The sequence below is a fragment of the Anabrus simplex genome, chromosome 1, assembly GCF_040414725.1.
Source record: "Anabrus simplex isolate iqAnaSimp1 chromosome 1, ASM4041472v1, whole genome shotgun sequence".
NCBI lineage: Eukaryota > Metazoa > Arthropoda > Insecta > Orthoptera > Tettigoniidae > Anabrus > Anabrus simplex.
The window spans coordinates 1554645116-1554672057 of record NC_090265.1 but is presented as its reverse complement, the minus strand read 5'-3'; the positions used below and the strand labels follow the sequence as shown (position 1 = coordinate 1554672057).

At 39.2% G+C, this 26942-nt stretch overlaps 1 protein-coding gene across 7 annotated transcripts in view; it reads right to left on the bottom strand.

Moving 5' to 3' along the window:
* alpha-PheRS (phenylalanine--tRNA ligase alpha subunit) overlaps positions 1–26942 on the bottom strand; it is a 165337-nt gene that overhangs the window by 43662 nt on the left and 94733 nt on the right. For 4 of the 7 annotated variants that reach the window (XM_067138100.2, XM_067138103.2, XM_067138104.2 and 1 more), the window contains one exon: positions 18598–18699. In XM_067138100.2, coding sequence (XP_066994201.2) covers positions 18598–18699 — 102 coding nt within the window. Of the gene's footprint in view, positions 1–7927; positions 8040–9310; positions 9976–18597; positions 18700–26942 lie in introns of those variants that run through there. The other 3 variants (XM_068225574.1, XM_068225575.1, XM_068225576.1) reach the window with 3 other exon arrangements.

Below are 26942 nucleotides of genomic sequence, written 5' to 3'. Positions count from 1 at the left end.
GAACCTTTTTAACCACATATGAACACTCCTGGCAATCTTAAATATTTGGCAGTACTGGGAATTAAACTTGGGCCTCCAAGGCCAGCAGTTAAAAGCACTAACCGTTAAGCTGTGGAGGTAGATGATACTGTATAAACAAACAGAGGATCAAAGTCGCACAGAAGACATGCCTATTACTATTCAAAACAAATGGTTTCATTCTAGCTGGAAACAATGATCCTGTCATGCAGTAATACAAGAAAATATTGTCTTTGTTCATATTTACAGACAGAGTTATGGAAGTAGGACTAGTGTGAGATTCATTCACCAAGAAACCAGAAACGAAGTGCTGCCCAGATTCCATATGTAGCAATTACCTGGGTAGATCAAGGATTGATTGGGTATCATGTCAATGTGTTATGTGACAGCAAGTAAAATACGTAACATTAACTAGATTTTTTCTTACAGGAATATCATATTTACTTATCTCTGGGACCCGCAAAAAGTTAATCATAGTTCTGTCACCTAGAAATCATTTATTCCTTTTTCATACTTGTAATGTGACAAATTCTAAAATAACCAAACAAAACCATTAGTACAAGGCAAGAGCGACAGTGAAGTGTCTTTTAGAATTAAAGTTAGACAGCATTTTTCTCCAAGACTTTCAGTCAGCAGACATCATGTTCAATTCTCCTTTTCAGAGTAAATCACTGTATGGTTGTACTAGCTATTACGTTCTATACTGTACTACTGATATACATAGTCTGAAAGAATATGAAATACTCATCAAATTAAGCAGCTTCCTGTATGGATCAGTGGTAGTGTGTTAACTCCAAATTCCAAGATCATAGATTCAAAGCTGGCAGAGGTAGTCCGGTAAAAGAAGTCTGTTTGTCACTCCTGTTGTGTATGTGTATAGAGGGCATGTAATAGATCTCAGGTGACACAACCTGTTGAGAATGTAACTAACAAGGGAATACATACATGTGTTACACTTGGATCCGGTTGAAATAGGATAGGAATATTCGTGGGAGGCAGTAGAATGCTACGGTAAAAACTGCATGTGCCCGGTGCAAGTCTGAATGCCAAAATTGAACAAATAAATAGTGGTAAATTTAAAAGTGCCGCGGGAGAATCGGCATGTGGCGGGAGGTAGGGAGGAGCGAAGCAGCGGACGTGAACCAACCGGGCTGTGTCGAGCCGCGTTAGCAACCAGGCAGCGTATAGTTGGGCTGCCCACTCGAATCGAATTAATTACCCCCCCTTCCGGCTGCTCTTCTTTACTGCACCGCAGTTCGCATATACGTTGTATCTTCCCGATTCAAAACGTCAAAGCAGATAAAGAGGTGCACATTGATTAGTCGTCCGATGAGACAATGTTCTTGCAATGACAGGTAAAATCTGACATTCTGGTAACTGTATATTTACTTTAATCTCCTATGGTAATAATTGATTCTTTACACCTAGATACAACAAAACGCCCACTACAGAAGTCATTCAATCCGTGGAATGTAGTAGTGTGAATTCAGAATGGTTTTGCAGAGTGTGACAAAAAAGACAACCCATTTTCTGAAGATGAAAGGAATTTGGGATTGGAATTATATTGTAAGTAGATCAATCTATTTATATATATTTACTTTTAAGAGAAAAACAAGCGTTCACAGGAATTGCGTTTTTGTCTCCGTTTTACAGGTCTAATTCCCGACAGGGTTTTGGATACCGATGTGACACTCGAACTGGATGGCACGTTGGATATGTCAGATGATGACTTTGTTTTTGAGGAAGACAATATTGAAACACCGATATTTGAACCCATCTCCGAAAATGTTGCTTCTAACCCTGCATCCACAACAAGGCTGAACGATGCTTAAACCCAATAACTTATAAGAAGAAGGTCGTCGAATACTGGTGAAACAAAGGTGGGAAACAGAGGAGCTTCGCATCAGTGAAACACAGGTTTCGTAAATTAAAGTGCCGGGAAGAGATTTACAGTGGGAGCAACAACTGGAAAACAGTGGCACAATGGGAGAAAAAAATGTTACAAAGAAGACTTATCATAAGTTTAAAGAAAGTAGACAATGAAACAAAATTGTTCATGATATAAATATTTTAAAATGGGCTTTAAAGTACGCTCGTCTAGTTAGCTACGACAAGTTTTGAGCGTCTCATTCTTGGGTCATGAGTTTTAAGAAGAAATTTAAAAGTGGATCAAGAAAGATTTGCAAATTCGTATCTAAAAAATACCAATTTGAACAAGAAGATACTAACTGTAACGCGACACTGTTTGTGGAAGGAGTGTCACAATTAATAGAAAGTCACGGCCCAGAGTGCGTGTTTAACACTGATCAGTCTGATTTTCATGAAGAGTTCCCTTCTGGCAGGAACCATAAATGAACGAGGAGAAAAAGTCATATTAGCAGAAGTACAATCTATGAATTCGCTAACTCATAGCTACACAATACAGCCAATAATTTTGGCAGATGGACAACTCCTGCCAAAGTTGCTAGTGGTGTTGAAAGAAAAATATGGCAAATTTGGTCCTAATATATTTAAAAAAAACCTATTTACTGCACCAAATTTGTACACTTTGCCTTCAAAGTCTGGAAAAGTGACCAAAGAACTTCTGCAGAAATGGTTACAGGATTTTTATTGTGAGCTAGTACCAGAATAAAATAAACATACAATTTTTTATTTAAAAGATATATCTATATGGTGTTTGTCAGTTCAGCAACCTGTTTAAGTAGGAAGTTTTTTATATCATCAAAAAATTATTATTATTATTATTATTATTATTATTATTATTATTATTATTTAGAGCTCAAAATAGTTGTACTCGCAAAACTGACACTCAAATGGAGTGTCTTCAAAATGCATTGTAAGTTTGGACATTTGCGTGTATGAAGTCTAAATGTTGACCATACATGTGACAATGTTATGATTAAAGCATGGGGTTTTTATTTGCTGTCTGTATTATGCCGCTGTTGCCATTAACTTCCCACTTTCCATTATAGTACATTCGCACTTTGTTGTTGAAGCAGAGTTAATGTACACATACAAGTTCAAAATAACATGTTGATATTCTTGTCTAAGATCACCACTGGAGGGTACAATTTTATGCAAATTTCTTTTATACAGCCATCTGTGGTAATAATACACTTCATTTAAGTAGTTATCTATTTTTTGCTTTAACTAAGACGCAATTATTTTCTTAACAGGGAAATCTGTTTTGAGTCTGGACATGCCACAAATGCAGATATAATAATGTTTAATATAAATTTAAATCACTTAAGAAAAGACTAGGAAAGCAATTAACAGGGAATCTGCCACCTGGGTGACAGCAGGAAGCACTTGCTGCTAAAAAATGCTGTAAACTCTCATTTAGAAAAGCTTATTGGAAGTATGGAATTCCTAAATAAACTTCACGGAAAGGAAAAAAAAAAAATGCAACAAAGTTCATTCCAAGGAATCAAGCAGCCAAGCAGTTCTTAACCTCTTAATTGGGCATGACGTATATATTCATATACTGAATGTTACAGGGAAATGGGTATGACGAATATATACGTACTCTTCTTTTACCACGAATATCTCCTGGGCATGATGAACTACTTTGCCGTGTCGTGTTTTGCCGTCTTAATTGATGTTTTTCCCGCACAATGGCAGCAAATACCACATGTCACGCTTCTTGAAGCTTATTTGTTTTTATTTTACAACTGTGCAGTGCTACTTGTCCACAGTAGGCCAAATATGGCAGCATCTAGTTCAAAGCGTAAGTTCGAAACGCTCGAAGAATTCAAGATTATTCAACACTTAGAGAAAGATTGTGACGATTTATCTTCTCAGAAATCCAAAGATGGGTGGTTTGGTACAGATGAAGGTGAGTCTGATAGTGAAAGTGGTTCAGAGAATGAGAATTAAGAACGAGGTGAATAACATGACAAATCGGATGAAGGCGAAGTGCTAGACGTTTCAACCTTTCCCGCCACGTGGTGTTTCATGTCAAAAATTCGTATTTTCTAGTGCTAGTGGTATAAATGTGGTTTTCGACGACGAATCCAATGTGTTGGAATATTTTGAACAGATCATAGGTAATGATATGTTTCAACTCATTGCCGAACAGACCAATGTGTATGCTAAACAGTTTTTAGAAGCCCATCTGACCTTGAAACCATGGTCACGAGCAAGAGATTGGGTGGATACAAATCCAACTGAGATAAAAACTCTAATTGGCCTTCTAATGCTGCTGGGGATAGTTCACAAGCCAGAAAACAGTATGTACTTCTCAAAACGGGAAAGTATCGCAACCCCCTACTCTTCGAAAATTATATCTGAGATAAATCACTGCAGTTCTAGCGAGGTAAATGATGTAACTGACCGTGAAGTTAATGCAAAACTTTCACAATGTCACTAGCATGATGTGTAATTCGTAAATATTCCTTTCTTCTATTTGTTTTAATTTTAGGTGCTAACATATGAACAAAACACTCAAATTTCAACCAGGTAAATGACCTTGCAGTTAGTGTAAAACTTGTTAAACATTTCTCTAACATTAAAATTAATTAATTAATTAATTAAAACTCCTTTATTTCACTTTTTGTATCACAGATGAATGATATTACGAGTACTGATTAATAGGATTGGCCAAACAATACTTTCGGCGATCCCTGTAGAACAAGCTGGCTTTTGTCCCAACCGAAGTTGTGCAGATTAAGTTTCGGCACTCACGTCACATATTGAAGCAGGCTTTCAGAAGAAGATGAAAACATCGGTGGCTTTCATTGATTTATCAGCAGCCTATGATACCGTCTGGCAGCAAGGTCTACTCTACAAGCTGATGAAGATCATTCCATGCCAACAAATTACGAAGCTTATTGATAACATGATTGGAAACAGAGGATTTCAGGTTATTATGGGAAACAAAACCAGTAGCCAGAAATTCCTCCAAAATGGCCTGCCTCAAGGTTCTGTTCTAGCCCCACTGCTATTTAGCCTTTACACTGCTGATATGCCAGAAACTGTCAGCAAAAATTTTGGATATGCTGATGATTGGGCCATTGCAACTAGGCACACTCACTTTGAACCCATGGAGGAAACTCTAACATCTGATTTGTCTGTGCTTGCAGAGTATTTTCGTAAATGGAGGCTTTGACCTAATGCATCAAAAACAGAGGTGACTTGCTTCCATCTCAACAACAGACAATGCTATAGGACTCTGGAATGAATGAGGAAATAAGAACAGACACACAAGATCAACAACTGGAGCCTGGTGCCTTTGTTGTCGTCAAGTATGATTTCAGCACAGGTTTAAAGAAAAGAGAGAAACTCTATCTTCGATACATAAGAGTTCGAAGATGAAACTACGTTAGGTTCAATGATGATGATGTTTGTTATTTAAAAGGGCCTAACAGCTAGGTCATCGGCCCGTAATTGTACAAGGTGACTGAAAGGAACTTCAAATTGTATCCACCGACTAGAATCTGAAACGAATGATGAAAAAAATTATCATGAAACAAAACAATGAATGGATCCAATTCACTATGCCTTCATTACTGGGATGATACTCATTATCTAAAGGGGTCCAAAATCCAGGTCACCGGCCCCTCATGCTTGTACTAATCACTGGTAAAGCAGAACCATGGTGTTCCTTCTATTGTGGTACTAATCTCACAGGTAACAAACTCATGGTGTTTCTCGCATGGTGGTAGTAATCAAAGGTAATGTAGACCCATGATACATCACCCACAATGGCAGCACTCACAGGTAACAACAAACCTATAGTGTTTCGCACATAAGGGTACTACTCACAAGCAACGCAGACCTGTGGTGTTCCTCACATAGAGGGACTAATCACAGGTGCCAGTACTAATCCTAGGCAATATAGACCCATGGTGCATCACACATTATGGCAATGCCCACAGGCAACACAAACCCATGGTGTTCTCACATAATGGTACTACTACTCTCATGCAACACATACCCATGGTTTTACTCACATAGTGGTACTAATCACGAACAACAGCCAAATCCGTGGTGTTTCTCACTTAGTGGCACTAATCATAGGCAACGTAGAGCCCTGGCGTTTCTCATACAGTGGTACTACTCATAAGTAACGCAGACTCATTCTGAACACAGTGGAACTGACGGGTGGAATACACCATTATCACAAACAACACCCATACCCGTAGTGTTCCTCACGTAATGGTATCACTCCAATGTAATGTAGACCCACGGTTTTCCTTGTAAGGTGGTACTAATCGCAAGTAATGTCAACCCATGGTGTTCTACACATAATGGTAATAATCACAAATATTCACATAGTTCTAATTTCATCATCCCTTGGTAGCCCCTCTTAATCGCCTCTGACGAGAGGCAGGAGATACCGTGGGTGTATTCTTCGCCTGTGTTCCCCACCCACAGGGGGTTACATTAGGTTCCTACATCAAATGCAGAAAGTAAGATTTCATTTGTCTTTCCAAATACAAGAGAATGAACCATAGTTTTCTTCAGCTACATTACCGTGAAGTGCCCTCATCGCATTAAATTTTGGCTTTACAGGTACTGTACCAAATTATTACCACTCTGTTCAAATAAGATTCAAATATTTTCAGGCTTAAAAACACTTCAGGGGCGACGATCTAGATATTAGGCCCCTTTAAACAAACAAACATTAACACCTCTCGTAGGGTTCCTTGCACAGTCCAGGTGGATACACCGACAATACGTGCTATATTACGAGTAGGCCTATTGCGCCCTGCATCATCTTCTACTGCTGTCAAGATATCTCCTTACACGTCTAGGATTGCTAATAGGCAATGCTCATTACATTGTATCACATAATCAGTATCACGAACATGCCACACAACTGCAAGTATCGTTGCAGGATTTGGCATCCAATAAATTTGCGTAGCACGGCAGTATACCATCATGCCTCATCATACACTAACAGCATGTTAAGTACTCATGGTTTGAATGCACCAACATCATCCTAACACTGTTCTTACAGACAATCCCCCAATAATGATAATGACAACAACAACAACAACAACATCAACAACAACAATAATAACAACAACAACAACAATTTCTGTGACACTACAAGCCTTAGAGTAAGTGATATTTGTAGCCAAACAGCTGTTAACTACGTGAAGGGCAAGTAGACAGCTGACACGTGACGTTCGTAGTGACGGAAAGTGTAGGGTAGAGTTTCTCTTCAGCTCAATGCAGCACTGCCATCTTTGTAAACATGTACTTTCCCTGCTCTCACAGACATACAAGTGACACTCGAAGAATGCTGTTGTCAAAACAGCCTCCTTTACTACAGTGACACAAACGTAGTTTCAATAACATGGACGTCTGCATGTCTTTCAAATTGTTCCAACCTAGGGACTTGTATGTTCCCTGCTGCCAAACCAAACCCCTCCCACCCAGTATATAGATATTTTTCAGCCAAATACTTAAAACATGTACCATAAAGACACAACGCACACACCAACTCAGCAGGGACAAAGACAAATATTAATGATTAAACCAAACATACTGTACAACTCCTCATGATCTTAGTCATCATCTATGCTCTGCATAACCACAGATCAAGTGTGGTACGTCTTCTTCCATTGTTCCATATCTTGTGCTTTTCTTTTCTTCTCATAACATTCTTCTTTCAAGTCATATATAAATTTTGTCCTTCGTTGTCCCACTCTAAACAATTCCTTCCAAGACGTTCTCCAACAAACTGTCTTTTTAAGTTAAGTCCTATTCAAGTCTTCTTCCTTTTAGTTCTGTTCTCATTAAACTACTCTTGTCCCTTATTTGTGCTAGAATTTCTTTGTTTTTAACCATACTGTTCCATTTTATTGTAAGCATAAAACTATGTGTATGTAAAATAAACTTGAGGAGAGAATATTTGCAGTCCTTATTGTGCATGTTCTGCAGAACATGTAGCTGACACATTCAGTAAGATTTTGCCAAGCTCTATAAATCATGCAGCAGTCAACAAAGAGAATACTGTTATATCCCAACGTCTTGAATTCTCTTCCTCATCCAGCATGCTGTGTATTCCATTTCTGAAGAAATTAAAATGTAAACAATAATTATATGATGTAAGTATCCCTGAAAAGCATATCAGTAGCAGGGAATATTTTGTAGCAAAGGGAATATTTTGTAGCAAATAAAATTTTGAAAGATGGTAAATAAATTTTAAACGATACAAAGAAATTGAACCTTCAATGGATGTGACAACACAGATTCAAAAGAGAAGACATTATAATGAGATTATGCAAGTGGTACTTTATACAGAGAACTGGACAAAAACTCTCTTATCTTATGTAGGACATTTATTTATTTATTTATTTATTTGGCGTATGATGAATAATGACAACCTATAAACTATTTACACAACCAGTGAAAGATGAGTACAAAGTAAATACAAATTACCATATCTATACAGTCAAAGAAAGCAATTTACAAAGTTTGAAAATACAAGAAGAAAACACAATATATTTACATCGCTATCCACCTATCAACTCTGACAGTTCATATATACACACTGAGTGCGAGTGATGTACATGTCACTAAATGTGAATGTCCAAACCCGCCACCCACTTCACTGCTTCGGGTGTTGCTGTGTTGAGGTCTTCCATGGTGCCAGTGAAAGCACGGAGTGGACATTCCTGCACTACATGTTTCATTGTTTGTCGAACCTCCCCACAATCACAGTATGGAGAAACTGACCAGCCCCAGGTGTGTAAAGTAGATGCTGTTCTACCTACTCCACATCTCATGCGGTTTAGTCTACTCCAGGTGCAACGTGGCAGATCAAAGCCTGCCAGCTTTGTGGATGGGTTATCAATATCCACTATTGCCCGAGCTGGGGATAAAGACCACTCTGTTAACCATTTAGAGGTGGGGTTGAATTCACTAGATGTTATCTTCACGGCTATCTTCCAAGCAGGCTGGCGAGACTTCAGGCGTGTGCATTTCTGTCTGATATCCTCATGAACAGGTAGACGTTCATTCTTTAGCATTCTGGTCCATAGCTGAAAAAGGGCCTTCTGTCTCCTGATATGTGGAGGTAGTATATTGCTGAGAACCGGTAACCATTGGGTCGGTGTAGCACGAAGTGTACCAGTTATGATTCGCATGGTTTGACGAAGTTGTGAATCTACTAGCTGTGTGTGAGCACTGTTAAGCCAGACATCAGAGCAGTATTCTGCTGCAGAATAGACTAACGCCAGAGATGTTGTCCTTAATGTGTTTCCATCTGCTCCCCAGGAAGTTCCAGCCAATCGTTGGAGAATGTTATTACGACTTTTTAGTTTGTTGGCGGTTTCTGCAGACGATTTTTGTACGTAAGAGACCTGTCCAATGTTACTCCTAAGTAACTGGGATTGGCACAATATTGTAGTTCATGGCCCTTGAAGAATACCCTTGGATGGTGGTTTGCTTCTGCGTTGTTCAGATGGAATGTAGATGTCACTGTTTTCTGTGGATTGGGACATTATAGAGCATAACTGATTTTCATGTCATCTTCAACCCTATTTCCATTCCAATAGCAACTTTCAATCAGGCTGAAGAATACTTTAATGCCGTGATTCCATAATAGATTGCAGATTACTTGAGAGTTCAGTATGGCTCTAATAAAACGTCTAATGCATTGTATTAAGGAAGGGTAGGACCCATGGTAGCAATCACCTCCACCAACACCCAAATGTCCACAAGCAATGAACAGGATTGTAGAATAGTACATGCTTTGCATAAAATAAATATATTAACTATGCATTTAACAGAGAAATCTATTTATAGTGAAGTCAGCAACTGCCTCCAATATGATCAACTAATTCAGACTTTCACCAGAGCAGAATAAATAAATTACAGCAGGTATCTACCTTCAATAAACATGCACATTCATAATTCCGTAAGGTAATAAGTCCTCAGTGTGTGAAGTGTAGTGTATTTTATTAATATTTTCTGCCGGGCTAGAGCTGGTAGACCAGTGCTTTCCTGAAGAATAAAAAGAATAATGTTAGATGTAAATGTTAAATCAAAAAGGGCTATGGCATGCATGAAACTGTTGGCAAGGGATAGCTGTGGGGATAGATGATGGATGGTCTTATAGCAATAATAAATGGAGCAGGACTTCTGAAATAGACTGTTCTAAAGTTTTTGGAATCCAAAACAGTTCCAGCATGATCGTCAAAGGAAAACCTACTTTCTAGAAACGGGTTAAGAAGGCATTAAATAACTATAGAGCAACCAAAATTTAAACAAATACTACAGAGGAGGAGGAGAGAGAGAGAGAGAACAAAAAAAAAAAAACTCCATGTGTAAGAAAGAGAGTGATTTCTGAAGAAATTCACAGGGATTATTAGGAGATGATCTGACCAGTGAAGAGAAAAATACAAGACAAGAAAGATATTAACTATAGATTTGTAAAGATGCCGGCTTAAGTTTCAGAAGCAAAACATCAACACAGAAGATCAGTTTCATTATGATTCAAAATAATGGAATAATGGAAATGATATAGTGATCATGTTAATTAATCTAAATAAGGCCTAATAATGTTGTGTGGCCTCCGAAGAGGCCTGGTGCAGGTCTTTTGATTTGACGCCCGTAGGCGACCTGTGCATCGTGATAAGGATGAAACTACATTGAGGACGACACATACACCCAGCCCCCGTGCCAGGGGAATTAATTATGCTTAAAACTCCCGACCTCGCCGGGAATCGAACCCAGGACCCCTGTGACCAAAGGCCAGCACTCTTAACCATTTAGGCATGGAGCCAGACAATTCTAATGATGAAGACACCACACATACCCGACCTCCGAGCTATCGATATTAACCAACGTAGGTTAAAATCCCCGATCTCGCCGGGAATCAAATACGAGATCCCCTGGGACCAAAGAACAGAGTGATGTAATCTAAATCCTGCAAAGGCCAAAAGAGATTGGTTGAAATTGAAACTAGACTTAACCAGGAACACATTCTGTTGACTTCAATTGAGGCATTTAAATTCACAACTGGACTAGCCCAACACATGAGTTTCAACACCAGACAAGTTCAAACTGTCTGTGCCTGTTAGGTCATCAGCCCAGAAGCTAGTTGGATCCTCAAACAGCCCCACCAAAGGCTATGTAGTTATGAGGAAACAGAACCAATCGAGGGCAACGCCAAAATGAAGCATACTAGGCAAGATGAGGAGTGAGGTAGTTCGTCATTGCTTTCTTCACTGGGCTAGAAAGTGTTATTGCAGCATAACTAACCCTATGAGCAACTCCTAACATAACAATCAGACACACTGGTCATTCTTTGAATGCCACTACTCAGCATTACCCTTGCCCCAACAGCTTTCATATTGTCACAGCCATAGATGAGACTGGAACTTCGGTGGATGTTACATTTTGCTCTGGCCTGTGGCAAGAGACAGATGCAAAAGTACGGTATCCATCAAGAAACGGACAATTTTCCAATAAATGATCACTAATTCAGTTAAATAATCACACATCAGTGTTATCAAATATTCTATGGCATAAGTTTATCCAACCATATCATATAATTATAGGCTATTATTACGGTGGGGTCGCCACTCCCACAGGCATTTTATACCTACTGCCAGGTGTAACTTTAGGCTGCTCCCCAGGAGTACAGACTCCTGCAACCGCTTCTCTGAAGTACAGTCGTTGCTGACAGGAGAAAGTTCTTCCATTTTATCTACCATTGGGACAGGGGTCGTCTTCTGCCATGTAAACAGTTGACCATGTTCTCCTTTCAAGTGAATTTGTGTGTCATTTCCTACATAAAGCCTTCATCTAGCTTAAAAAAGGGCTCCTCCGGACGTAGTTGTTGGTCCCCCCTTTGGGTGTCAAGTTTGGTAGTAGCCACTTGACCCTCGGACAGACAGTCACAGGTACTACTGTCACATATGGTAGCAGGATGGTGCTACCTGAGGAAGGTGGAGAAGTGCCATAAATGCCCCAACCTGGCAGGAGCCAGATAAGGCAAAAAGATGATGATGATGATGATGATGATGATGATGATGATGTCTATACAACATTTTCTCGCATTTTCTCAAAAACTGGAAAGATGGACATGTCTGGTTTTGAAACTAGACGCCTCAATTGTTGATAGTAATGGATAATTACAGAATGTTACAAAAGAATGTAGAACAACTAACAATGATGATTTTGTACTCAGGAAGTAAATTAGTAGAGTTCTGTATTTAATACTGGATACAGAGAAGGAAACAACAAGAAAGTTTTCATTATAACCACAGGGTATGGAACCTACTATGGTGAAGATTTGTACCAATTAAGATTAAGGAAATGTGGTATGTATGAATTAAATAAATTCAAACAGAGGACTTGTTACCTTAATGTAATTCACATTCTTCTATACTGCAGGCAATACGCGACTCTCATGCTTAAGAAAAAATAAATTACAGATGTAGTAGGATACCAGCATTTTTGAGGAAGCATTCCACAAACTGGCAAAAGAACATGTACATAGAGCAAAGAAAATACATTTATTTCCAGTCAAAATAAGTTACAGTTAAAATAAAATACATTCTTAAAATAAAACATAAAAACTGAGGCAAGGTCTCTAGCGTGCTAGTAATCTTAAACAGTGTTCTAAATAAATATTTTAGTTGTTTTATACTACAGTTTTAGAAGAACAGTTTGCTGTAAAAATACAGCTTAATTTTACAGGGGTGCTACATTATACAAGAAGAAAAAAAAAGCATTTTGTGGAAAAGAAATATACAAGCAGATTTTTTTTTTGCTAGTTGCTTTACGTTGCACCGACACAGATAGGTCTTATGGCAACGATGGGATAGGAAAGGCCTAGGAGTTGGAAGGAGGTGGCCGTGGCCTTAATTAAGGTACAGCCCCAGCATTCGCCTCGTGTGAAAATGGGAAACCACGGAAAACCATCTTCGGGGCTGCTGACAGTGGGGCTTGAACCCACGATCTCCCGGATGCAAGCTCACAGCCGCGCGCCTCTACGTGCACGGCCAACTCACCCGGTACAAGCAGAATAAACCTGAAGAGTAAACCTAAATAAACTGGAAATATGGACTTTTTTTTTGGTATTTTGTTTTACATCGCACCGACACAGATATGTCTTATGGCGACGATGGGAGAGGAAAGGCCTAGGAAGTGGAAGGAAGCGGCCGTGGCCTCAATTAAGGTACAGCCCCGGCATTTGCCTGGTGTGAAAATGGGAAACCATGGAAAACCATCTTCAGGGCTGCCGACAGTGGGGATCGAACCCACTATCTCCTGATTACTGGATACTGGCCGCACTTAAGCGACTGCAGCTATCGAGCTTGGTAAGGAAAAAACTAAGAAGCTTTCTTTCTTATAAAATGTATACAAATTCTGAAATCCACACTTGTGAAATATTGTTTTATGTTACAAGTAGCAAGACATTTATAGTTGATTTCCCCTTTCTGTTAAAGTATTGATGATGATTGTGTTTGTTTTTAAAGGGCCCTAACAGCTAGATCATCGGCCCCTAATGGTATGAGGTGTAACACAATGCAAATTAAAACTTTGAAATGTATCCACTGACTAGAATCTAAAACGAATGGTGATGAGAAAATGATCCTGAAACAAAAACAATCAGTGGATCCAATTCACAATGTCTTAATTACTAGGATGATGTTTATTATCTAAAGGGGTCCAAAATCCAGATCACTGAACCCTCACAATGGCACTAATCACTAGTAAAACAGAACCATGGTGTTACTCCTACAGTGATACTAATCACAGGTAACGTAGACTCATGGTGTATACCGCATGGTGGTACTAATCACAGGAAATGTAAACTCATGGTATGTCAAACACAATGGCACCACTCGCTGGCATTTCGCACATAAGGGCACCACACAAAAGCAACACAGACCCATGGTGCTCCTCACCTAGGGGTATTAATCACGGACGCTGATATTCCCGTGGTGTTCCTCACTTGGTGGAACTAATCACAGGTCACGAATGCTCATGGGGTTGCTCACATAGTGGTACTAATCATAGGCAATGCAGACCCATGGTGCATCACACATTATTGTAATGTACACGGGCAACACAATCCCATGGTATTCCTCACATAATAATACTACTCTCTGGCAACGCAGACCAATGGTTTTCCTCAAATAGTGGTACTAATCATCAGTGCTACCATTCCTGTGGTGTTTCTCACATAGTAGTACTAACCGCAGGCAACGTTGATCCATGATGTTGAACATAAAGTGGTACTACTCATAGGTAACACAGACCATACTGAACACAGTGGAACAGACCAGTGGAATACACACGACGACCTCTTTCACAAACAACACTCAGACCTATAATGTTCCGCACAGAATGGTACTGCTCCTATAGAACGTAGACCCTCGCAAGGTGGTACTAGTCGTAATAATGTCGACCCATGGTGTTCCGTAGGTATTGGTGCTGATCACAAGTAATCTCATTGGTTCAAATGTCATCATCCCTTGGTCGCCCCCTTTAGTTGTCTCTTACGACAGGCAGGGGATACTGTCGGTGTAGTCTGTCTGCATCCTCCACTCACAGGGGCTAGCGAGAGAGGAAAAAAGGAAAAAGAAGGGATATGACACTTCGAAAAATGAACTACCAGACAAAGAAAGACAAGGGCCACGAACGGCATGAAAATGAAAGACTTCCTAAGCATCGAATGCTCTAATACCACCGGGGTCGGAAAACAACAAGAGTTGACCAAGGGAGGTTGGACAGGATAGATGAAAGTGAGGAGCCTGGCACAAATAAGTGGAAGCAATGCCAGGACTCAGCTAAGGGCCTTGTGGTCGCCAACCCATGCTCCCAAGTTCAGCGTCCCTAAAGCCCCTTTTAGCTGCCTCTTATGGCAGGCAGGGGATACCGTGGGTGTATTCTTTATTTGTGTCCCCCACCTACAGGGGGTGTTAACATATTCATCACCTTGAATGTGAGGTTTCATGATTACCACGTGAGTGTAATCCAAAGCAAAAAATGCACAAGAAAAGTTTTGTTGTTCCTGCCATTATCTCTCGGCTGCTTGAATTTTATTGATATTTGCTGGAAAATGTATTCAGTCTTCCCAAATAACACATATTTTTGCTCGCCCCTGAAACTGTTCTGCTCACTGTAGACTGATGGAAAAACCACTAGTCACCAACTCCAACTAGAAAACTGGGGTCACCAATATACCACAAAAGAACTTCCATTTTCAGTTTCGGTGAAAGGGGCCCCTCCTTGAGTCTCATGAGAAGTATGCAAGAAAGTCTCTGCGAGTATGTTGACATGGTGGCCTTCACATCAGTGTAATGCTTTGTAAAAGCTAAGAGTACTCTCCCTTTGTTTTCTGTACACCTTGGGGAGATGTACTTGCATGAATGTCGCTATAATTACAACTAATGTAACCTTTAAGGTTGTTACTGGGAAGACTTGAAAACTAGCTACCATTTACTTCAAATATTATCAAATTATACTATGTATAATGCATAAGAAATAAATATTTTCTGGAAAATTAAGTAAATACTAGAACCTTTTACTACCTTCTTAAAGTACTAGCATTCACTACATTCTTATGCATATCAAATCAAATATTTACTTGTATTTCAAGTAAAAAGATCTTTTACTTAACTTTATGCATACGACCCAACGATTGTGATGAAAGAAAAGTATGAAATGGAATTACAGAGCATCATAAGACATTATTTTTAATGATAAAAATATCTACTAAAATGTGTGTAGTGTAGCTAAGAAGCTTCATACATTCAAGAATTTACTACAGATAAGAATATCCTAACCCACATTCCACACATTTAAGTCAGAGTAACCTCCTGTGGGATTCATTAACCAGTAATGCAAGAAGTGTGAAATGTTGTTCAGAAATGAATTAAGTAGTGTAAACAAGGGAGAATTGTTTAAATGTGTAAGGTCATTGAGATTGGTTTGCTTAGCTTCTTTCTTTCTTTTTTTTGCAACATTAATTTTTATTCTTCCTTACTTTTCATTGCTTTTATTTTCAATGTGTAAAATTTTTAGATCTGTGTTTATGTCTATGAAATGACTGTCAGTTACATGCTCTCCAAAGGCTGAATGTCATTTGTATCTAACTGCATTTTTGTGTTCTTTGTATCTGGTGTATAAAATTATGTTTTGTTTAGCCTATATGCAAGGCATTGCTGTCCGGTTCTTGACATTTGAGGTCATAAATTCCAGACTTGGAGAAAAGGTCTTATTTTGTTTTAATTTTTCTTATTTAGGTTGCATTTGCCAATGTGTCTTAGCAGTGTGTTGTTCGTTCTATAGGCTACATTTAGACCTTGTTTTTTGAAAATATTACCTATTATGTATGTGTTCTTGTTCATGTAGTTGAGGACAACATATTTTTCTCTTTTACGTATGTTTTTTCTGATCTTTTCTTTTGTTTAATAGTTTACCTTCTATGTCATTCTTCGTTTAACAGTGTGTGTTTTTTTTAAATACAGGTATATTGTAGTGTTATAGGTGTTTGACAGACTGAAAAGCTTTATAGTTACATTTTCTATATTCATATAATACATGCATTTCCACTATTCAAAATTACTAGTATTTGTCACATGTCACAAGTTAAATTTGCCACTCTATTCTCGCTCGGCGATCTGCACTCTGTGCAGCGAGTGAAGTTAGTTCAAATGATCTGCCAATTTGTCACCTCACCTAACACAAGTCAGCTTGTCAGACGCAAGCAAGCACGAACTGCAGAACATGATACAAGACCCTGGTTGTAACCTTGCTAACAGGATGTGAGTGCTTGAAAAATTGTGCAGTTAGGTTTTTCCAAAGTAAATCAATTGTTCTTCATATCTGTACTCTTAAATCAATTACTTAATATAGCTGAAAGATTTTTCTACAATTCTCTATAGCATCCTTGCTGTCTTAACCAGCAGTTTGCCCATAGCTTTTTCTATGATTCTCTGAAGTAATCCTTGCTGGATTAAAGAGAAGTTTGCCCAAGCCCAATCAGCAACCAAATGAATCTGAGGGCCAATCCCAAACAAGTTTAATATTTTCAACAAGGAAAATTTGTAAAATTTAAACCTAATGAGAGCCTGTCTCCTTGGTCAATTCTGTTCATACACTATCAATAACACGTGTTGCCAGTACTTGCCAATGTCTTCTCCACCAGTACAATGAAAACAAAATGTGCCTATCAGCCAGAGAATATAATGCAAGATCAATGATAGTGTTAAGAGCAGGGCAATTTTTTCTACTGCTATGCTCCGGTATGTGTACCGGTAAACTTAAGATTTTAAAAATTGTAGTGAAGATTTGGATTTATTGTTTAAAAGCATGTCTCCACATAGGTGCTGCCATTATCGCTTTATATTGAATTATGGCATCAGAAATTGTCAATGGATTAACTCTCATCCATAGTTATCAACTGTATCATAAATATACGATACCGATCTGGTTCTACAGCACTACTCTTTCGACTGTTTGTGCTTGCCGCTTAAAATTTGGGAACTTCCTTCGTGTGAATATGATCAGCTTTACTTCACTTCCTGTTCACCAACTCTGTTTCTGTGAACGCTCTTGTTGCGTCTCTTGTACATTCTATACGTTAATTTGTTTGTTTCCTATGGTCTTTATCGAAAGCAATGAACTCAAAAATAACTCAGTTCTGTTGTCCCGCTACGGCAGGTAAGAAAGTGAACATTTCCAAGACTAAATTGAGTGAATGTAGTGTGCTGAAAATAAGTTTGTACAAAAATACTGTAATCAAAGCCATAAATGCTGAACGAGTGGCTGTGGATACTGAACATGCGGTCGTGAATGAAAATCATCTGGAGTATTGGACTCTACAGCAAACGGATGATTTTTGCACGCACGCACGCACGCACGCGCACACACACACACACACACACACACACACAGAGTAAGTAACTGTTTAATCATGAAAAATAACAAGCTGTCGATATGTCAAGAAGTAATCAATTTCAAATAGGACAGAAACAAACAAGGTATGATTTTTTTTTTTGCTATTTGCTTTATGTCGCACCGATACAAATAGGTCTTATGGCAATGATGGGATAGGAAAGGCCTAGGAATGGGAACGAATTGGTCGTGGCCTTAATTAAGGTACAGCCCCAGCATTTGCCTGGTGTGAAAATAGGAAACCATGAAAAACCATCTTCAGGGCTGCCGACAGTGAGGTTCAAACCCACTATCTCCCGGATGCAAGCTCACAGCTGCGCGCTCCTAGTTACATAGTTGAAGTCAGAATAACGTAAAGATTAGGTTAAGATGTGTTTTGCCCTATACATAGCGTTAGACATTATGTGATTTAAATTAATTTTTAATTTACTGCACCACTTACACCACAGAAACTGTAGTCTGCGACACCAGTATTCTATGTTTGGGATGGGACGAATGAGTATCCGCTAACTTTCTCCCAGAAAAAAAGCACTGGTTGAAAGTTTTAGAATTCTTTCAACACCAAGTGGAGTGAAATATGGAAATAATTTTGCACACTCTTTCACGGGAAGGGAAATGAACAATACTGAAAGACTACAAACACTTTCTACAGTCATTGCCTCATTTATAAATATATAATTACAAGAAGAGGTCAAGAATGTAAATTACTTATCAAGACGACAGATCGGATTGTCATACACCATCTGCAAGTCCACTCTTGGTCCTACAAGGTCACGAATATTGTCAATGCCATACTTGATCATCGTGGGCCTAGAATAAAACAAAATATCAATTTTACACACAAACAAATGGGAATACAAGGTTCAACAAACTATTAAATACCATATATAAGTGAATAATCCTTCCACCCTAATTTTAAGAAGGCTAATTTTGAAAAAAAAAAGTGTTTTTGTATTTGTATAACTTTGTTAAATATTCATACTGAAAAGTGTAATTACTGGTCTACGGTACTATAAATGATTAATTATGAAACAACTCATCGTGTTGCTATCTTCAAAATATACAGACATCTGGTCTGTATTACCAGTTCACAAGCGTAAATACGAATTTCACTGATCCAAACCGATAGCACAAGTGAGGAAATTCATACAATATTTTCTTCACGACTGTCTTGGAGACGTTGTGCAATGTTAATTTTCATACGAAAACTGAAGTTCAAAAATATGCGTGAGCCATCCATCACTAGCTTTAAAACCCTTAATTTTTAACTCTCTTCCTATAGCTTTCGATTGACAATTCACTCATGACCACTCATCCAAACGCTCTCTTTTAGTCACACATTTGCAAATCTCATTTTCGATTTCTGGAAACCTTGCTTTTTGTGCACAAAATACCCAGCAGTTACCATTTATATGTTTAAGATGAACTTAATTTTTTTTCCAATCACATACCACAAATTTTGTCCACATTGTACTTTCTTCTCACACTGCGACTATCAATTTGCTCTGTCTCTTCAATAAAAGAGCTTTTCTTTCACTGTGAATAACTTATAATTAGAACTCATGCCAGCCATCCTGAACACATGCTACCATTTAAACTGATGGCACACAAATTCCGCAATATGTATGTGGCAGGCATCTTCCTTGTGGTGGGAAAATACAGCGGAACCTTGATTATCCGTTCCCAGAAATTAAGTTTTTGCGGATAATTCATTCAAATTACACGGTCCCGCGAGCAGCCTAATTAAAAGAATAAATTAACAAGAAGGTCCACCTTTTCAATACAATATATCAAGCAAATGATATTACGTAAGTCTTGGGACTAGTTTCAGCCACTTAGTGGCCATCTTCAGCCAAATAAATTTAACAGATAATGTGATAACTAAAACATATGTATAACAAAGACAATGTTGCAGGAATAATTATAACATTAAATTACATATACAGTAGAACCCCGCTTAACCGAACTTCCCTTAACCGAAACCCGGCTTAACCGAAATGCTCTGGCAAAATTGTATTTTAATATTTTGTTTTTACCCTCACGTTCTTAACCGTCGATATTAGTAATTCTCTTGCAATATGTGCTGAGAGCTACTAGGCAAGCCCTATTTTTATATCATGACTTATACCAGAATGCACGTATAGCATAAAACAAAACAGTTAGTTTATTACCACCTAGTTCGTTCCATGATACATTTTTTCTTGAACAAGCAGGAATTATTATTACTATTATTATTATTATTATTATTATTATTATTATTATTATTATTATTATTATTATTATATCATCCAGGGTGGTTTGTGGATAACCTAGGAACAACTGCAATTCGGATAACAGATCTAGGAAAAGTTTCAGTAACAGAGCATGGATGCGAAGATGGTTTTGTTTGGGTACAGACTGGGGGAATCACTACTGTAAGCTGTTATTTTACACCAAATGAATCTGTTTCCAACTTTCAGATGAAACTTGATGGCCTTGAGGATGCATTACACGGAATGCAAAACAGACTATTGGTCACTGGTGATGTAAATGCTCAAGCGTTGGAAGGGGCCATGCCACAAATAGACTCCAGAGGACAGCGTATAAAGGAGATGGCAGCCAGAATGAGTTTGGTGGTCAACAACATTGGAAATGTGCCAACATTTCGACGGCCAGGATGCCAGGGAACAATACCAGATGTAACCTTCTCATCAGAGGATATCGCGCTTAAGATTACTGAATGGCAAGTGATCGAAAACTATACGGGGAGTGACCATCAATACATCATCTTTCGACTGCTCCAGGAATCTCCTCAGGTAAGAAACATCTTGCACAGGCCAGCACTGTGGAATGTAACCAGTATCAATAAGGAAAAGTTTATTGATGTAATACGGAATGGAATTCAGAACATAACAGAAAAATGTTTTGGCTGTAGAGGGAAAGAAGCAGCTAGTGTATGTGTTGAACACACCATGCAGCTAATCCACCAAGCACGCAATGTCTCAATGTCCTGAAGGAGACCGCGAAATAGCAAGCGCCCAGCGTACTGGTGGACCAAAGAGATTGCTGAACTGAGAAGGAATTGTCTGCGACTTTGATGCAGGGCTCAGAGGATGAGAGGCAGTCCAAAGAATACCTCAGTCACAGCGGAGTAAAAGTCAGCGAAGAAGAAACGCAATTAAAAAGAGTAAAGCCGATAAATGGTGGGCATTGGCTAAAGAAGTAGAAGATGATCCATGGACACTAGGTTACAAGATTGTAATGAAGAAACTCTGGACATTTTCAACCCCGAGTATCGATCCGCAAACCATTAAACAAATTGTGGATACACTATTCCCAGACCATCCAGAGAAGATTGACTGTGACAATGAAAAAGAACTGGATGATATACCCCTCTTCACTGTAGAAAAGCTGAATAGAGCTATTAGCTCTCTTAGAAACAAGAAGACTCCAGGACCAGATGGTATACCTGCAGAAGTGCTAAAGATAATATCCGAACTCTGTCCAGAAATGTTGCTGAATATGTACAATCACTGTCTGCAAGTGGGTGTTTTTAGTCCCCGATGGAAAATGGCCCGATTGGTTTTTATCAGCAAAGGAAAACTTGGTGGTTATAGATCTTTATGTATGCTGGACACAGCTGGAAAAGGCTGGAGAAACTTCTGTAACCCAGAATCCTCTCAGCAGTACAACTAGCAGAGGATCTATATGTTCGCCAACATGGATTTTGGAGAGGACACTCGACGCTAGATGCAGTGTGGGAGGTGGTGAATACAGCAGGAAGAGCACAAATGGGCAACCATCACTCCCGTAAATTGACACTTCTTGTGACGCTGGATGTGAAGAATGCTTTCAATTCGGCAAAGTGGAGCAACAGGTTGGTAGCTCTTGAAGAAACTTTTAAGCTACCACTATATCTTATGTGCACAATGAGAGACTACTTCAAAGATCACACTCTGCTGTATGATACGGAAGATGGGCAAAAGACAAAATGTCTGACGGTTGGTGCAATTCAGGGATCGATCCTCGGTCCACATCTTTGGAACATACTGTATGATGGCTTCTTACATTTGGAGATGCCAGAGGACACGAAGCTTGTGGGCTACGCTGATGATGTGGCCGCCTTGATAGTGGCTCGTAATGTTGAAATGGCTCAAATAAAACTGAATCAGATGATGTGGCGCATAAAAGAACGGATGATGAGTCACAGTGTAACACTAGATGAACACAAAACGGAGACAGGTCTTCTGGCGAGGAAAAGGATCGAGACTCTTGTGCCAATGACTGTTGGAGAGTTAGTGACTGAAACATCTGTTAGCACGAAATTTAGGAGTGACACTTGACTCCAAGCTCACAATCTGTAATCATATTCAGAAAGCGACAGATAAGGCAGTAAAATACCTGACTGCACTTAGCAGACTGATGGGAAATATTAAAGGTCCAAAATCCAATAAATGAAGTCTTTTCATGTTGACGGTTCAGTCAGTGCTCCTGTATGGCTCTGAAATCTGGGCTGAATCCTTGAGATCTGCTTGGTATCGGAGAAGGATAGCTGCCGTACAACGGAGAGCAGCTTTACGTATTGCATGTGCATACCGCATGGTTTCCGAACCTGCAATCCTCACGGTGGCAGCAACAGCCCCAATATATCTATTTGTATTGGAGCGACAAGAAATCTGGCGTACCCAAGGAGAGCTGGGAAAGAAATGTGCAAAGAAGCATGCCTTCAGTCAACGGATGAGGTGATGGCAACTCGGATGGGAAAATGATCCTCAGGGTAAATGGACCAAGTGACTGATATCACGCTTGGATATCTGGGTTGAAAGGGTTCATGGTGAAGTAAACTATTACCTCATGCAGCTTCTAACAGGACACAGATATTTTCGGAAATTCCCGCATAGAGTGGGCAGAGCGAGTGATGAAGCATGCATATAGTGTGACGACACTTCTTTGTGTGCGGTCATTGGATGATATACAGAAGATGTGTGGATACCAAACTAGGAGAACTGACAGCCGATAATATTATTTCTGCGATGCTACGAAACAAGGAATCTTGGGATCGCATGGCAGTGCATGTGGAGGATGTCTGTCAAAAGAAGAAGGATTTGGAAGCGCACGAATGTTCGTAAAGGAGAAATGAAGAAAGAAGAAGTCTGAAAGACTAAGTAAGCACGATGTCGCCCTGAAGTAATGCGAGAGCGGTTCCGGGGTGATGATACACATCGTGAGAAACGGGTGTGTGGTTTTTAGTGGGTAAGAATCCCACACACTTGTGGAGTGCGAACCCTTCACAAGTGTCTTTTGAAGATTTTCCACAGTCTCGTAAAAAAAAAAAATTGATGATGAGAATACTTGTTGTTGAAAGGGGCCTAACATCTATGGTCATCGGCCCATTTTTTAAAATTATTATTATTACTGTATTATTCATCATGAAGATTATGTAGACTGTGGATAACGTTGCTTCAGTTGCGAGAGTTTCATCTTGTTTACTGCTCGGACTATACTGCATCTTCTGTTAGGAAACCAGGGAAGTCCAGTGACCCTTCTCCATTCATATTTTTCTTTCACCCAAGGTCGTTCCACTTGCCTTGCGGTTTTATACTGTAGTTCCAATGCAAAAGAAATTGTTTCGTTATTTCAGATTGCTTTGCTCTTTCTTGAACAAAGCAATGAATCTACACCAGCTGATGTATTGTTGATTAAACGGTGGTGCGACATAGCTGCATGACAGCGCTGCACCAAGAAAATTCAGAAGAAAATCAGATTTTATACAAAGAGTGGCATTATGTAAAGATTTCAATGTTAATATAGGCCTACAGTATGCACCTTTGCTTAAAAGAGTTAATGCATTTTTATTTCGACATTTAACTTCCGAAAATATTTACCATGTGTCGTCCAAAGAAACGCATCAACCGAAGTGGTTCCGCCCCCTTTATTTCGGATAAATGGGGTTCTACTGTAATAACAAAATTTATGGTTATGATCTTCTTGTCATGATATGATGTCTTAAAGTTCACTTAGGACCTCAGGCAAAGAAATTCTAGAAATGATAGCCAGAATTAGGAATGAATAAACATACAGAAAATAAATTTAAAAAAAAAAATTATTTATGAAACTCACCTCGTTACAACTCTATGTAGGCCTAATTTACGGGGTACAAGATTTCCAGAAACTGACTACGAACAGTATACCGGTGACCAAATTACAATGGAAGATTAAGAAAAGAAAGGATTTTGCCATCATGTTGGGCATTTTTGTATCTAATGTGCTTTATTTTATTAGATTAGAGAATCAAAAACTACTTGTGATCGATTGTTTTTTGACTTAGCGTTATTAGATTTTTCAAAGAGTTTGGCTGATCAAAGTTACTGAACTGAAAGAAGTTTTCACGGGAAACTGAGGAAGTTTCTCAGGTAAAACTGAATATACAGTATAGAGATTTCTAACTCGCGTACCGGTAATTAATGTTTGAAGCCGGTCCCGCGGTCTAACTTACCTGCCTCTCAACCGGAGGGCCCGGGTTCGATTTCTGGCCAGGCCAACCTAAGTGATTACATTTAACTGAGCAGGTATCTAATGGTGAGATGGCAACCCCGATCTAAAGAGCCAGAAATAATGGCAGAAAGGGTTTGTCACACTGACCATGCATCAACTTGTAATCTGCAGGCCTTCGGGCTTAGCAGCAGTCGCTTGGTAGGCGAAGGACCATTAGAGCTGTAGTTTGGTTTGGTTTAGGAGTGTTTGTAAGATTATAATTATTGTATACGAGGGTGGATCTAACACATGTAATATAAACAGGAATTATTTTTTAAAAATTTATTGCATCAACCAAAAAAATACACACATAGAAATAACTTTTCTACATAGTGTCCTGCCTTCGATACACATTTTCTCCATCGAAGTGGTAAGTTTTTGGCGCCATCCTGCTAGAAAGAAGAGGGACGTGTGCGGTGCCAGCTGCGCATGACTCTTCTAGACTTTCATCATCATCATCATCATCGAAACGCTGTCCGCCTAGGTCTTACTTGAGTGGTCTAAACAAATGGTAGTTGCAGGGCAATACATCTGGACTGTACGGAGGGTGTTCCAGAGGGGTCTGGTGAATTTCCTCTAGGTTTTTCCCACGTTAAAGCAGCAGTATATGGGCTTGCATTGTCATGGAGAAGAACAATGTTTTGGATCGGTTGCCAGTGTCGCTTGTTGTGATGCACAGATTTTGCTTCAACCAAAAGGCAACAGTAATAGGCTGCATTAATTGTCCTTTGTTCACGAAGAAAATTCACCAGCAAAATGCCCGCGGAGTCCCAAAAAACGATTGCAAGCACCTTTCCAGCAGATGGACGTTTTGGCCTTGACCGGACCTGCTTCGTCTCTTCACTGCCACTCCAATGCTTGCTTGCTTTGACTCTGGGGTGTAATGATGGACCCAAGTTTCAACTCAAGTCACAATACAATGCAAGAAATCTCCTCCTTCCTCCTCATAGCGACGCAGGAGTATCCGACAAACTTCCTGGCGTGAAGTTTTTGGTTCCTGGTTGAGGAGACAAGGAACCCAACTGGCAGACAATTTTCTGAAATGGAGTTCATCTCGAATGATGGTCTGAACACTTCCATAATTTATTCCTATGGCTAAAACAATTCGCAAAATTTTTACTCGCCGATCTTCACCAGTAATGTCATGAACATTAACAATGTTGTCTGCAGTGATGCTTGTCCGGACACTGGTTTCATGAGGTTCATTTTCCACAGCTTCTCTTCCTGCCACAAATTTTTTTGCTCACTCACACACTTGACTCTGCAAAAGTGTTTCTTTCCCAAACTGTGCGTGGAGCCGCCTCAAAATTTTGCAAGGTGAGGTGCCCTCTTTTGCGAGAAATTTGATAATGATGCATTGCGCAACAGACGTCTGCACCTCTTGCTCACTCACAACGTACTGAAGCAGCCCAGTTCTCCACTGTCGTTCGTGTGCACAAACCCCTTCTCCAGACACCTCCACCAAAAACCTGGCAAAGCCCCACCTAAGAATTATTACTAACAGCAGTGGTACATTCAAATTCCCATTTATATTTGAACTGCCTTCCTACATATTACATTTTTGTGATGTTTAGTCAAACTGTTGATGGTTTTAATTCATTCCCAAATTTTCCATTTTCCCATGTTGTACATTCTTTCTTCGTGGTCCCTCCAAGAACGGAGAATCGAGGTTCCACTGTACCTACTTAGAGATTTGTGTGTCACGAAGAGTGTACCAATCCTCAGGCAAATAATACCTGCACCCCAACTTTTCATTGCCACATTTTGAAAACTATATGCAGAGGTTATTCATGTATATATGGTTATAAACTATCAACAATCTCTTATATTCTATTGGAGAAACTAAAGCAACCTAAATAAATGATTATCTTGATTTAGAGAAGGCTTACGATAGTGTACCCAGAGCAAAGGTATGGAAAGTAATGCAACAGAAAGATTTTGAAATCAAATTAAAGAAAATGTGCAAGCAATGTACAAATGATGTAGCAGCAGAGTCCAGACACATGTGGGGAGGACAGAGTGGTTTTGGAATGAAACAACTACGACAAGGAAGTGTGGTGTCACCACTGTTATTTACAATGGATATGGATGAAATTGTGAAGGAGACAAAGATCAATTATTGTGCCATGGGGAGGAAGCAGAGAGGATGTATAAGGGTAACTCGACATGCTGAATGAGATTATTGAAAATTATGGAATGAAAATCAGCGAGGCAAAGAGTAAGGCAATGGTGCTCACTAGAGAATAAAGGGAAGGAATTATAAAAATAAAGGCATAAAACCTTGACAATGTACTTGGGAAACAAACTGATGCAGGGTGGAGTGCAGGACATGGAGATTAAAAAGATTCAAGAGGGAATTTCATTCTACCAGTGTGTGAGAAACCTGGTATGGAGGAACAAAGTACTAATGAAGTGTAAAGAGGTGATGTATAAGATGTACTACTGCCCAATACTGACATATGTAGCACAGACCTGGACAATGACAAGACAGGAGAATAAAATCCAGGCCAGTAAAATGAAACTTTTAAGAAGTATGATAC